Source organism: Juglans microcarpa x Juglans regia, chromosome 1D (assembly GCF_004785595.1).
Source record: "Juglans microcarpa x Juglans regia isolate MS1-56 chromosome 1D, Jm3101_v1.0, whole genome shotgun sequence".
Taxonomy (NCBI): domain Eukaryota; kingdom Viridiplantae; phylum Streptophyta; class Magnoliopsida; order Fagales; family Juglandaceae; genus Juglans; species Juglans microcarpa x Juglans regia.
This window is the reverse complement of record NC_054594.1, coordinates 3,614,208-3,628,188: the sequence shown is the minus strand read 5'-3', so window position 1 is coordinate 3,628,188 and position 13,981 is coordinate 3,614,208. Positions and strand designations below refer to the sequence as shown.

At 36.6% G+C, this 13,981-nt stretch overlaps 1 protein-coding gene across 1 annotated transcript; it reads left to right on the top strand.

The window, feature by feature from the left end:
- The first annotated feature begins 8,373 nt into the window (after positions 1-8,373).
- LOC121236959 (anthocyanidin 3-O-glucosyltransferase 5-like) lies at positions 8,374-10,078 on the top strand. Its single transcript, XM_041133489.1, has one exon. The coding sequence runs from the start codon at positions 8,478-8,480 to the stop codon at positions 9,903-9,905; it is 1,428 nt and encodes a 475-aa protein (XP_040989423.1). The 5' UTR covers positions 8,374-8,477; the 3' UTR covers positions 9,906-10,078.
- The last annotated feature ends 3,903 nt before the right edge of the window (positions 10,079-13,981 follow it).

Below are 13,981 nucleotides of genomic sequence, written 5' to 3'. Positions count from 1 at the left end.
CAACTCATGTATAGTTTTCCTTTACTTCAAGGTTCATGCCTAGATCTACATTGTTTGTTTATATGAAATGATATTGAAGGTTGAATATTTTGAATTAAACTAATGTGAATGTAAAATAGATGGGAACAAGAATAGAACGATAGTTTTGACATTCTTTAATACGCTAACTCTTGTGATTGGACCAAGTGTTTTCGTAGATATTGTTAATGGATAGAAAAGATTATTCAATAGTCTTATTTCTAGATAACTCGTACCATATGGTATTATTATAAGAAATTTGCTCAAAACCTAATCCTAAACCTGTTATAACACAAGGGGATGACTACATTTCCCTAAAACTTGCCCAAAAGAAATCTTAGGAGTAAAGATGTAATTTTATTTTAGAGACATGATTATAATTTAATAAAGGAAAAATAGACATTAGGGAAAGATATTGAAAAAACAAAACAAGAGGCATCAATCATCTAAATGAAAACTCGAAAGACATGTAATTAATTTACCAACCCATAAAAACATATTTCGGAAACTCAAATATAAAGAGGTTATTTTGCTCATTAAATACAAAATACTATTCATATGTCTATAGACACCTTTATAATAGAAGAGATATTTCGTCATTTGTCTTGCAACTTCATTGTAATTATGTTCGGAAATGAAGCCTTTTCAAGAAAAGAAGTAGAAAGCAAAAAACTTGGGGGCATTATATATATATGCATAGTTGTTCTAATGAAGCAAAATCATCAGAAATTTGGGAAAGAGAGGGTAAAAGAAATAATACATTATCATGATGTAATTAATATATATGCATGCACCACTCCAAGAAGCTGATATTTTCATAATGTAAAATCATTTAGAAAAATAGTACGAAACACAAAACTATTTTTTACAACTTTATATTATATAGTTGAAATCAAATCAGCTGGTGATCACTGGTGAGGTTTTCTTCGAAAACCAAGTAGCCGACCGAGATTTATTTGCTTTATAATCTTAGAATGTATAGTATTTTGGGCAAAAAAACAAACTTTATTTTTGTGGGTTCTCTTCCTTGCTTTTTATGATTAAACAAACTTCTACTACCGGTGTAAGGGGATTTTCCATTTAAGGCCCAAATAGCCCTATCAAGCTTGGCTCAAGACACAAAGCCACAAACCATGCCCACAAGGAGAATCCTCTGTGCATGACCTGTAGGAGGAATGGTGCTACAGAGGATGAAACTCATCGATCTGGAACCCTACGGGTAGTGTCTAGTTCTCGAGTGCCCGCTCGCACAACAAGCGTGATATACAGAGAACTATTGATCTTCTGATAGAGAATGCATGAATGGACCAGGAAAAGGTAGACTAAGAGGAAAAGGTTAGAGAATCACGCCGTATTAATGGCTTCGCCACCCGGACAAACACGCCACATTAATGATGCTATCGCAGAGCTACGCCACTTTTAAAGCCTCTGAAAAAAGGAACAATGCAAGGAACTTGGACTTCATGAAAACATGCATGATCTGCACTTCAGACTTTTAGTATAAATAGTTGATCTCAAGTACAAGGATACTCTATCTGATTTCTAGACTTTCTTACTTATTTACTACACTCCAAGAATATTTACTAATTTAGGCATAAGAGGTTCCCTGGCCCTGAGGTCGCCCTCTCAAAACCGCAGTATTTTCTACCTTGTGTATGGCTCATTTTTGAACGCTTGAGTTGTTGAAAGTTGGCATAAAGGTGTGCGAAACATGATGTTAACAACTGGTCTACTACCCGTTTATTTTTTTAATTTCTTTCGCCTCTACATGCTCACCTTCACTTCAGAATTTGCTGTCAGTTTTATCATTTCTTCTGTCTACACACTTTTTGTATGATTTGACATAAATAAATGGGCTTAAACTCTTTTTTTTTCTAATTAATTATTCACATATTGCAGCCACAATATCTATCTTCTGTCCCAACATTTCATTAAAGATAAATGATATTTGTATCGTGGAGTCCGTGAGTATTACGCAATATCTTTGAAAAAGTGAGTAAATACGGGATCTACATGAAAAAAAATTAATTTTTTAATAGTGAATCTCACACCTTTTCAAAATGATTGCGCTGTGTTTACGCACTTCACAACTACATGTAACATTATTCTTAATTAAATTGTCAATTTTTCTGTTAGCTTTCTTTCTTAACAAGAGAGAGAAAGCAGAAGAGAAAGAGAGCAGGAGAGAGTTCGGGTCACTGGCTGGTCGTCGGCGAGGATGCAAAGAGGATAAAACCGCAGGGTGTTTTGAGCGGGAGTGGAAATGGGACCGATTTGAATATGAGTAGTGCTAGTGTGCCGTCCAGCTTTGACCGCTGGGCGTGCCCACTATTACAAATTTTACATTGTAATTTTTTTAATTTTTTTCTTATTTTTAAATATATTTAAATATTTTTAAAAAATAAAATAAAAATATACAAATATACTAAAAGTTAATTCTTTAATCATTAAATAAAAAATAAAAAAATTACATGTCAAAATGAGAAAGTAGCCTCGGTCAAATCTTAATTTGGTAGTGTGATGTGAGAGAAAGGATGAAATGAGCATATGAAATCCTGACCTGCGGAAGAAAAAAATTAAGAAAATAAATTAGTAGTAGACAGGTAGTCTAGCGTGGTAAGGACTATCACTACCCAACTGCAAATAGTAGGGGTGCTACCCGCAGGCACCCCTCCCCGCCCCCCGCCCCCGCATGTGTAGGGGTTCTTTTTTTTCCCCCATACCCCGCCCCCGCCAATGCGGGGTGGGGTACCCCGTCCGTTCAACGGGGGGGTGGGGGTGCACTCCAATCCGTCCGCCCCCCTCTAATGGGCCTTTGGCCCAGTACATTTTTCTGGGCTCTTTTTGAGCCCATAATTTGTTTTTGGGTATATTTATATATAGATAGAACTATATACTAAATTTCAACTATTAACTACTAAGTTATTACAAAGTACAATTTACAATTATACAAATTAAGACTCTAAGAGAACTAATAAACTTAAACTATTACAAACTCCTCTAAAAATATTAAATATTACAAATTGTAGCAACATTACACTTAATTGTAAATTAACAATTATAACTCATAACTTTTCAATTTGATCAATTTGGGATGGCGGCGTGGCGCTGTGGACTGTGGAGGGGTGAATTCACTGAGTGGTGAGTTGTGTCGACTGCTGTGAGACTGAAAATCAAGATCATAAACGTTAATAAGTTATAAAACCTTAAAGGCTGAAATATTAATAAGTTAAAAATAAAACAAATTAGAATTATAAAGTTATAAAATGAAACAAAAAATTAAAAAATTAAAATACAAAATATTAAAAGTACCTTTTGAGATGAGATTGGGATTGGGCAATTGGAATTTGAGATGAAGATGAGGCAGATGAGCATAGATCGGTCATTAGGATTAGGCATATGTATAATTGTATATTGAGAATATGAAAACTAAAATAAAAACAAGCAAAATAATTAGATACTAAAATTAAAATATGATATAAAATTATAAATAAAAAAACAAATAAAGGATAAATTGTGCAAACCATGGCAATGGTGGGTCTAATACAAAGTCATACTGCATCGGAGGTAGCCGTAGACGTCATCTCATGTATCACTATAACAATAAAATTTGAAATTAAATTAATGAATACCAATTAAATGAAAACAAATAAATTAATAAGAAATTAGAAAATGAAATTAAAATAAATACCAGATCCAGGCTGATTACCACCCTCCTCCTCGACGTCGGCCTCCTCATACTCAAGAACATCCGGAACATGACTTGGAGTTCCCTTGATCCAATTCTGCATGCAAATCAAAGCCTCCACAGTGATAGGAGCTAATGAACTCCAAAATGAATCCAATATACGTCCTCCGGTGCTAAAAGCTGACTCCGAGGCTACGATGCTAATATGGATGGTCAAAAGACTGCGGGCTATCTCTCCAATGATGGAATACTTCACAGCATTCACCTTCCACCAACTTAATATATCGAACTCTCGTGAAAATGGTATTACCTCCGCTGCTAAGTATCTGTCTATCTCTGACTGAGCCTCTACATAACTCCGCATTAAGGGGGTCTGCTCAAACCTCTCACCCCAGTCCAATCTACGTCTTTTCCCAGTATCGACTTCTTGAACCGATGTGGGGGTAGGTGTAGGTGTCGCAATATTACCACCCCGCAGGACGGTAAACTCATCAAATAATCTATAAAGGGTTTCCTGAACCCTTGCTGCAATAAGCTCCGCCCATGCTTGCCTGTACGCAAGGCCCAATCCAAATACCATGCCATCCATCTTAAATCTCGGGTCAAGGACGACAGCTACATATAACAAAATATTAGCCTTAGTAAAATCTCATCAATACTTGTCGTACTTTGACCTCATAACCAATGCTATCTCCCGCACCCTAAAGTGACCACCCGCGACCATATCATCCAATTCTTCTTTTACCTTACATATTTGCTGACAGAATTGATGGGATGTAAGGTACAAAGTTCCAGATATTATCGTGGTGACCTCATAAAAAAGCCTCAAAAAGTCTACAAAAATATATACAATCTCTCAATCATCATCTACGGGTTTCCCCAATCCCCTGTGATCATCAAAATATTTAACATATTGGATGTCTTCATCACCCAATATTGCAAATGCCCGCCTATATTCTTGGGCTGCCTCCAACATAAAAAATGTTGAGTTCTATCGTGTAGGCATATCAGTACAAAGACCCTTTTTGGATGTTAGGCCCGCAGACCTTGAAGCAATCTTGAATTTCTCCAACCTCGAAGGAGAAGATCTCACCCATCTCACAGCAGTCCTGACTCGAGCAATCGAGTCATGAAGATCCCTCAAACCATTAATAACAATAAGATTCTGAATATGCGCCGCACATCTCACATGCAAACACTCACCACCCAAGATTGTCTTATTTGCCTCTCTAAGATAGGTCTTCAAATATCCCAATGCGACATCATTAGACGATGCATTATCAACTGTGACTGTAAGTACTCGAGTCAACCCCCACTCCTTTATTGCGGCCGCTGAGGCCTTTCCAATTATCTCACCCTTATGATCGGTAATTTGATAAAATCTTATAATTTTCCTATGCAATGTCCAATTACAATCAACAAAATGCACAGTTAAAGACATATAATTAAAATCTTAGGTGCGAGTATCAGTGGTAAGGCAAACAAATTGACCGGCCACTTCACTCCTCAACTTCTATTTTTCTGACCAAAAATATTTTTTTACATCATTTGCCGCCATGTGGCGAGAAGGAATATTAAACCTTGGTTCCAAGTAGCAAGCAAACGCTTGGAATCCTTTCCCATCAACAACTTGAAAATGTAGCTCGTCCATGATGACCATACGAGTTAAGTGTCTTCTACACTTATCTGGATCATGCTTAGTATATCAAAGTTGCACCCCCACTAGTCTCATCTGCCATTTTTTGAAGTCTAATTTCTAGCCTAGATTGGTTTTTCTCTTGTAATGATCTTAATATTGGACTTTTTTTACATTGGTCTTCTAAGTGCACCTTTAATTGTGAGGTGCCATGTTTCCTACAGTGGCATCCATAGATTTTTCCACAATAGTTACACTTGGCTTGGGGGTTATTGGGGTCACAACTCTCTAGTTTGGTGAAATGAGCCCAAACTATAGAAAAAGGTTTCTTGTTGGGCTTAGGGGCGGGGCAAGGTACCGTAGGGGTAGGTGTTGGGCCAGGAGTAGGTGCAGGGGTAGGGGTAGGAGTAGAAGTATGAGTAGGTGTAGGGGTAGGGGTATCCCGGGCATCGAAAGGAGAGCTCGTACTAGAATCTGTTGGCATATCCATTAACTCCACCAAACAAGAAATCTGAAATTAAAGCAAACATATCAACATGCCAAACAATTACATCCAATTATTAACATATATATTGGAAATTTAGAAGTTGGAAGATAAAACATTAATGATCAAATATCAAACATAAAAAAAAAAATGAAATACCCAATTAAAATGAGTTATACAAGTTGTAAAAAAAATGAAATACCCAATTACATCCAAGCATTAACATATATATTGATTAGTGCATGCTGAAACTTCTTGCTTTCCATATGTATTTTTGTCTATAAAAGGGTCAAAACTTGTAAAGCTAAGGGGGTTTAAACATGTATTTGAAAATGAATGGTGTGTTTTCAAATAACCAGCTATTTAAAAAAAAAAAAATTTCTAGTGACTTAGCTTTAGTTCTAAATCTGTAGTATAGCCCAAATGCTGTAAATGGTTGAAAATGAATGGTGGGTTTGATGGTCCCTTTCTTCATGAGGTATTTGTGATTGCACATTGCTATCTTATTAAGTAAAATGTGGACTGTGTAGAAATTGGTGATGTTTTTGGGTATATCACATCTAGTGGTGGATCCAGAAATTCATTTTAAGGGAGGTGGTGAACTAGTGTTATAAATTATAATAATAAAATATTTTTAGATATTTGTTTCACAATATGTATTGTACTATATACACAATACAAAATGGCATTATAAACATAAGTAACAATACAAAAATATTTTTATTGATATATATGAATTAGGAATATATGGTGTGCATTTATTTTAGGGTATTTCAAAACCCTAAAATAATTTAGGGTATTTTGGTTCCAATCCGATTTTGTAAATACCCTAAAATAAATACCCTAAATTATTTTAAGATATTTACAAAAAATTGAAAAAAATAAACCAATCACGAGTCCACGACAGATTCACATTTCACACAAGAACACTCAACAGTCAACACACAAATCAAGTGAACCACATGCACAATCAAGTCTCCACAGCACACAATTCACAAAATCTCATCCTCCATCTCCGATTACACCCCATCCTTCCTCCAATCTTCATTTCATAAAATAAATTACACAATAAATTGTAGGAGATGGGTTTCTTACTGTCTTACCTTCGGGCCTCGGCGACGGAGATGAACTATGATTGACGGAAGGCAGCGGCGACGGCGAGCGACGGACCACAGAGAGCGCGGTGAGTGAGCGACGGAGCTGTTGCTGCGAGACGCCGAGAGAGAGAGAGACAGAGAGAGAGTCGAGTGATTGGGAGGGAGGGAGTTGGGGGGATTCTAAACAAAAAGGCATTGAGGAAATGGCGTCGTTTCCTAATGGGTATATAAAAAAAAAATAACCCAGGCAACCCAGCCCTCGCCATGGGGTCAGATGCGGGCGGGGCCACCCGCCCCCCGCATCTGACGGACGGGGGCTCCGCCCCGTTAACCGGGGGCGGAGCGATAGCGGGGCGGGGCAGCTAGGCCGAGGCCCCGCTACCCACCCCTAGCAAATTGGTGATCTCCTACATTCTCACTCTCACTACAAGAAAACTGCTTATTTGTGACCAGTTAATTCCAGCGAAATGACTATTTATAGCCAAAATAAGTCTGTTTTGGTCATAAATAGTCTTTTCGCAGCAATTAAATAGTCACAAAAGTCTATTTTTCTTATAGTGTCTCTTCGACGCAGTTAAATATGGGATAAAAAATAAAAAAAAATAAATTAACTTTTTATTATGTGTACGAATAACGAAAGAAAAAGGTTCTTCTTGCCTCTTAAATAACTTGTATAGCTAGGTTGAATTAGCTAAATGGGTCTAAGGGGCGATATTTTTCCACAAAATAAGTGCAAATAAAGACTCAGTGGGATATGAAATGCTGGACACTTGATCACACGGTACATTATTATTAAGGGAATGCTTATAGAATTAGATGATATCAACATTTTATAAATAGTACTAATAAGATAATTTGTGAATAATAGTTAAATAGTTTGAAATAAGTATTTATTGAATTTTGAAAAACGAAAGAAAAAAATTTAATAAAAGATATTATAAAGCTAAAATATTATTAGAATATAATTTTTTAATATAATTTTTATTTTAAGATTTGAAAAAATTGAATTATTTTTTGTTTTTAATTTAAAAAGTTAGAAAAGTTATAATAATTAGTTTGAAAAATTTATAGTGATCATTAGTTTGAAAGTATTATTTTTATTTAAATGATGTTTATAAAAAAAATGAGATGGAATGAAAAAAATATTTCCAAACATCTCCTAAAATAGTTGTAATCCAGTCTCTTCAATGGCAATAAATCCAGTCCCTTCAATGGCAATAAATCGATGGTACGTAGTACGCATGCTCACCGTTGATAGAGGCTCCTCGCGCTACCCACTTTTTATATATATGCGACCACGTAACAGCTATTCCAACCAACCAAAGTTGGTACGTAGTACGCATGCTCACCGTTGATAGAGGCTCCTCGCGCTACCCACTTTTTATATATATGCGACCACGTAACAGCTATTCCAACCAACCAAAGTTAGTATAAAATCATTTCAACTGTTGAGGTTAATTTGCAACCAAAACCAATACAAGTAGCTGCCAAAGATTAGTCATTTCCTGTGTCTTAGACTAGTACATAGTATCTTTCGTCTTCTCGTCCATTTCTATGGAGAGCTCAAAGCCACATGCACTTTTACTCCCTAGCCCCGGCGTTGGCCACCTTGTCCGTCACCTTGAGTTGGGCAACCGCCTCGTTGCCTATCATAACTTTCATGTTACTTTATTTGTTGTTTTTGAATCACTTCTCTCAGCTGGCGAATCTCAACTCATTCAATCAGCCAAGGCACAGAAACTCATAACCATTGTTGAGTTGCCACCTGTAGACATCTCTGGCAAAGTAGAACCTGCTGCTCAGTTCTTCACAAAACAAGCTGCCATTACACGTGAAATCCAACCAAGTCTTCGATCCACAATATCTACCCTGACGCTTTCTCCAACCGCACTCATTGTTGATCTTTTCGCAACTCCAGCTCTAGATGTCGCTGATGAATTTCATATTTTGAAGTTCGTATTTTTCCCCTCTGCATGGCCCCTTTCATTGATGTTATATTTGCCAATCCTTGACAAAGAGATAAGTGGACAATACGTTGATCAAAAGGAACCATTAAAGATCCCAGGTTGCATGTCAATTCAACCCGAAGATGCCGGTTCCCCAATGTTGGACCGAACAAAGGATGAATATCATGTTTTCCTACAACGTGGGTCAGAGATGCGTATGAGTGATGGGATTTTGCTCAACACTTGGGAAAATCTAGATTCCATGACGCTTAAGGCCTTGAGAGAGAATGAAAGCTTTGGATCGGTACCAATATATGCAGTTGGACCCTTTGTCAGGCCGGTTGGACCTTCGGCTTCAAGGAGCAACTTGTTGAATTGGCTAGATGAGCAACCATCGGAGTCAGTAATTTATATTTCATTTGGGAGTGTTGGATTTCTTTCAGCCCAACAAATCACTGAGCTAGCTTTTGGGTTGGAGTTGAGCCAGCAAAGATTTATTTGGGTGCTGCGTCCACCGGCCAACAAGAAGAATATGCCTGGAAAGAAGCATGCGCTTGGGGACAAAGGCAATGATGCCCTAGATTACTTGCCCGATGGGTTCTTGACACGAACCCAGGGTTTGGGATTAGTGGTCACACAATGGGCACCACAAGTGGACATCTTGAGCCATCCGTCGACGGGAGGGTTCTTATCTCACTGTGGCTGGAATTCAGCACTAGAGAGTATACTAAATGGCGTGCCATTGTTGGCGTGGCCTCTCTATGCAGAGCAAAGCATGAATGCTATATTGCTATCTGAGAAAGTAGGAGTGGCAGTTAACCCCAAAGTTGCACCGACTAGAGGAGTGGTCCGAAGGGAGGAGATTGAGATGTTGGTGAGAAAAGTCATGGGGGACCAAGAAGAAGGGAAGGCTTTGAGAGCTAGAGTTATGGAACTCAAAGTTAGTGGAGAAAAGGCTTTGATTGAGGGTGGTTCTTCATTCAATGCCATGTCTCAATTTGCGAAGCAGTGTGAGATGAAGATGCTTCGCAATTAACCCTAGAAAATCGAAGGCACCCTAATAAATAAAGGAGCTACTAGTCTCTCGTATAAGCTACTCGTCTCTGTTTTTTTCCTTCCAAAAACAAATTATATGTGAGATGGGACCTAAGCTAGGATGATATTCTTTCTGTTCTCTACGAATTTAAATTCAATCTGAGTAGTTTTTCTCTTCCTTTTTAATTTGTGTTTGAGATTATATGGAAAATATTAATTAATTTGAATAAGGAAAAATTGTTTGCGAGGCATGCAGGTCCTATATATAATGTAAATAATGTCATGATAATTGTACGTCTAGACTCCTCTAGTGATAGAGATCATGTTCGGAAACGAAGTCTCGACACTTTATAAATGAAGAAAAGAAAAAGTAGCTTAGGGGGCCTATTATAAATATCTGGCCCACATAAACTTTAATCATAATGGATGATTGAATCATTTTTAAGATGGTACCCCATTTGTTTTTAGGAGTAAATATATATATATATATATATAATTTTTTTATAATTATATTTTAAAATAAAATGATATTACTTTTATATATTATTTAATTAAATTGTCTCTAATTTAATACATAATTATGTACAATGTTGTATCTCTATCATTTTTCCTATTTTTAGTATCCCACTCGAGAGCAATTATGCGTCAGAGCAACGGCTATTCTAATGAAGCAAATTTCTTGTTTTTTCTTCCCTCTCCTCCCTCTTCTCTCTTTCTCCCTCCCCACCCAACTGCAACTTCCTCTCTCTCTCTATTCTGTAATACTTTCTCTCTCTAAAATACACTCTTCTCTCTCTAAATTAAACAAATTAAGCACAAAATTCATTAATTCTTATCCCATTTTTAATGTGTTCTTTCTCCCTCCCCCAACCAACTACAACCTCCCCCTCTGTCTTGCTTTAAAATACATTATCTCTAGCTTCCTGTCCTAATTGCAGCTTGCCACGCCATCGAATAGAGCTCATGTGCATATTTTGCTTTGAAGCTTCACAAATCAAATGGACGAGATGGAGTTGAATTTCAAAGGAGTTAAAAGTACAGGGTCTGCAATATTGTCATTCTGGTGTTCGATTATTTCTAGGCAAGACAATGAAGATATTTCAAGAGACGTTTTACGCATTCGAAAATCGGGATTTTTGTTTTAAAATGTTTGAACGAGTTTGAAAGTGATTTTATTTTGTGAGGGAGTTCCTTGCGCTAGTTTATTCAATTCTTCTTTCGCTTGGGATTCTAGGAATAATATTAAGGTGGGTTGGTGGTTATTAATTTTATTATTTCTCAAACCTTCTGCTGAATTTTGTGCTTAATTTGTTTAATTTAGAGAGAGAAAAGAGTAATTTTAGAGAGAGAGAGAGAGAGAGGGGAAGTTGCAGTTGGGTAGGGGAGGGAGAAAGAGAGAGGAGAGGCAAGAGAAGCAAGTAATCTGATAAACCTGAATGCAGATAAAAATTTAGAGAAAATCTATTTTGTCGTCTCATTTTGACCACTGGTTAATATTTTTTTTATTTAATGATTAAGAAAATAATTTTAAATATATTGATATATTTTTTTATTTTTTTAAAATATTTAAATATATTAAAAATTAAAAAAAATAAAAAAAAATTACTGAACAGCACGCCTAGCTGTAAAAGTGAGATGGCATAGTAACTCCACTCAAAAATTTATTAGAGGTCTTACCAGGCAAAATTTTATTGGCCTGTATTAAAAATGAGTTTTCAGCCATCCTGTTGGGAGTTTTTCCCTAAATGGATACGTTATCATGATGTGAAATTATTTAGAAAAATAGTAAATACACAACTATTTTTACAACTTTAAACTTAAATAAGCTGATCACTGTTGAGGTTTTCTTTTAAAACCAAGCAAATGCCAAAAGATTTATTTTATCTATTTTAGAATAGTATTTTTGGTTAAATACAAAATCTATTTTGTGGGTTGTCTTAAAAGTTAAATTTTCTTAGTTTTTTATGATTAAACTCTTTATTTCCAACGATTTTAAGATTGATCGTATTAATCGGTAAAATCTTCATTAAAGAGGTTGTGCCAAGAAATAAAATAATTAAAAATAAAGTCTTCAAAAACGAAGATAAAGAATAAAAAAATTAAATTATATATTATAGGATAGATTTAAAAATGTTGTGGCAAAAGATGACAGACAAAGCAAAGCAATTATAAGCAAATTAATCATACGACATAAAATTAACGTGGTTTGGCAACGTGTCTACGTCCATAGAGTTCTAGATAATTTTATTATACTAAAGAATCACAAAATACACTTTGGGAAGAAATCTCATTGATCAGAACACTCAAGACATACTAAACTATTCATCAAGTACATATTTATAGTGTCACACGGCGAAAATCTTAATTTTCACTTTTTAGCATTATTCACTCGAGTAAAGTGTCGAACTCGCCTTGAGCAAGATTTCTGTCCAATGTTCGCTCGAGCTACCTACCAAGCGAGAATCGAGCGAACTCTATGCCCTAGCTTTGCTCAAGCCTCCTATCGCGCAAACGTTGAGCAAACTTTCTGCCTGACATTTTTTCTAATTGCAAATAATACCAAAAGTTTCCTAGGGGGTGTTGACCCATACCCCCACAAGGCTTGGCCGTGTTAGCTCCAACTTTTTTCCTATCAGTCCAAGTCTCCTTAAAAATCTGTCAAAAAATCGTAATACATTCTTATCAAGTCGAGTCATCAAATCAAACCGACATACCAACAAAACCAAACTCCGCGATTTTTTCTTTTCTTGGTTCTAGTCCAAAAGAAAACCAAATAAATGATATGCACGGATGATACAATTTAAGTAGGTCGTCTCCTACCTACTCACTCTCCTCCACATAGTGTTACTTATAATTATGTAATAAATTTTTAATATGTTGATCAGATTTTAAAATTATTTTAAAAATCCTCCAATTAAAATAAAGTTGTAAAGAAAACTGTATCTTTATCACTTAAATATTGCAGTCTTTTTAAAATGTGGCACATATACAATATGTTACCAATCTTGGACTTGCGGATCAGTAGCCCGAGAATAATTATACAAAGTAAATGTCAATATTGTGAAAATATTTATCTCACAACATAACGTTGTACGAAATTTGCACGCGCACGCTATTTCGTTCAAATGTCCCGTATTTAAATACGAAGGAATCCTGAAAATTTTAAGTAAATTATATGTAGAATTCCTCTTTTCAACCAAGCCGAGGTCCAAATTAATCTAAAATTATATGTCCTCGTGTCTGAATTTAGTAACTGATGCATGAGGAAATTGAATCCAACATTGCGCGCGAAAACAAGTTAATATACATGTTCATGATATTATTAATGAAACGTTTCATAAAAATGATCATTCAACCTATTAAATGTATCAAACTTAGTTTAGGTGTGGGTTGCGTGTTCTCCTTGGAAGTTCAGATGTTTCACAGCTAAGGTCTTCCCTCAGGAGGCTGGTGCTTTGAAGCTGAAATGATTCCCTCTACAGAGGGAGTAATTGTTGGGATATAAGGTTTTGAATCGGTTGGTAAACTATAATATCAATCATGGCATAGGGTTGGGCGGCGAGACCCACAAACAGGAGGTATGACAACGTAAACAAATTTCTTTTATCTTAAGTTTTGTTTTATCTTTTTAAATAAAATAATATAAATGACGTCGTTTCAAGATTAAAACATAACCCTCTCCGCAGCATCTCTCTGTTCCCCCCTCTCTCTCTCTCTCTCTCTCCCCTCTCTCTCTCTCAGTCTCTCTTCCTCTTGCAAAACCCCAGTGACCCTCCCTCTCTCCCTCTCTGATTTTGGTGTTGGGTTTTGATTTTTTTTTTTTTTCCTGTTGCTTTTGGGCCGTGGGGGGTTTTGGGTGGTAACTGCCGTGGGTGCCAATCCGTCCTCCGACATCCAAACAAGGACACCCGCCTATGGGAGGCAGTGCCAGGATTCAGGAGCCCAAATTGTCTCCCCACCCATGCGGGGGGAGGGGCGGGACCAGGGTGGCCCCCGGGGTACAGGTAGCATCCCTATGGCATAGTTCACATGCTCACATTCAAACACATATCACATGGGTAGGGTCCTCTAGTTTTG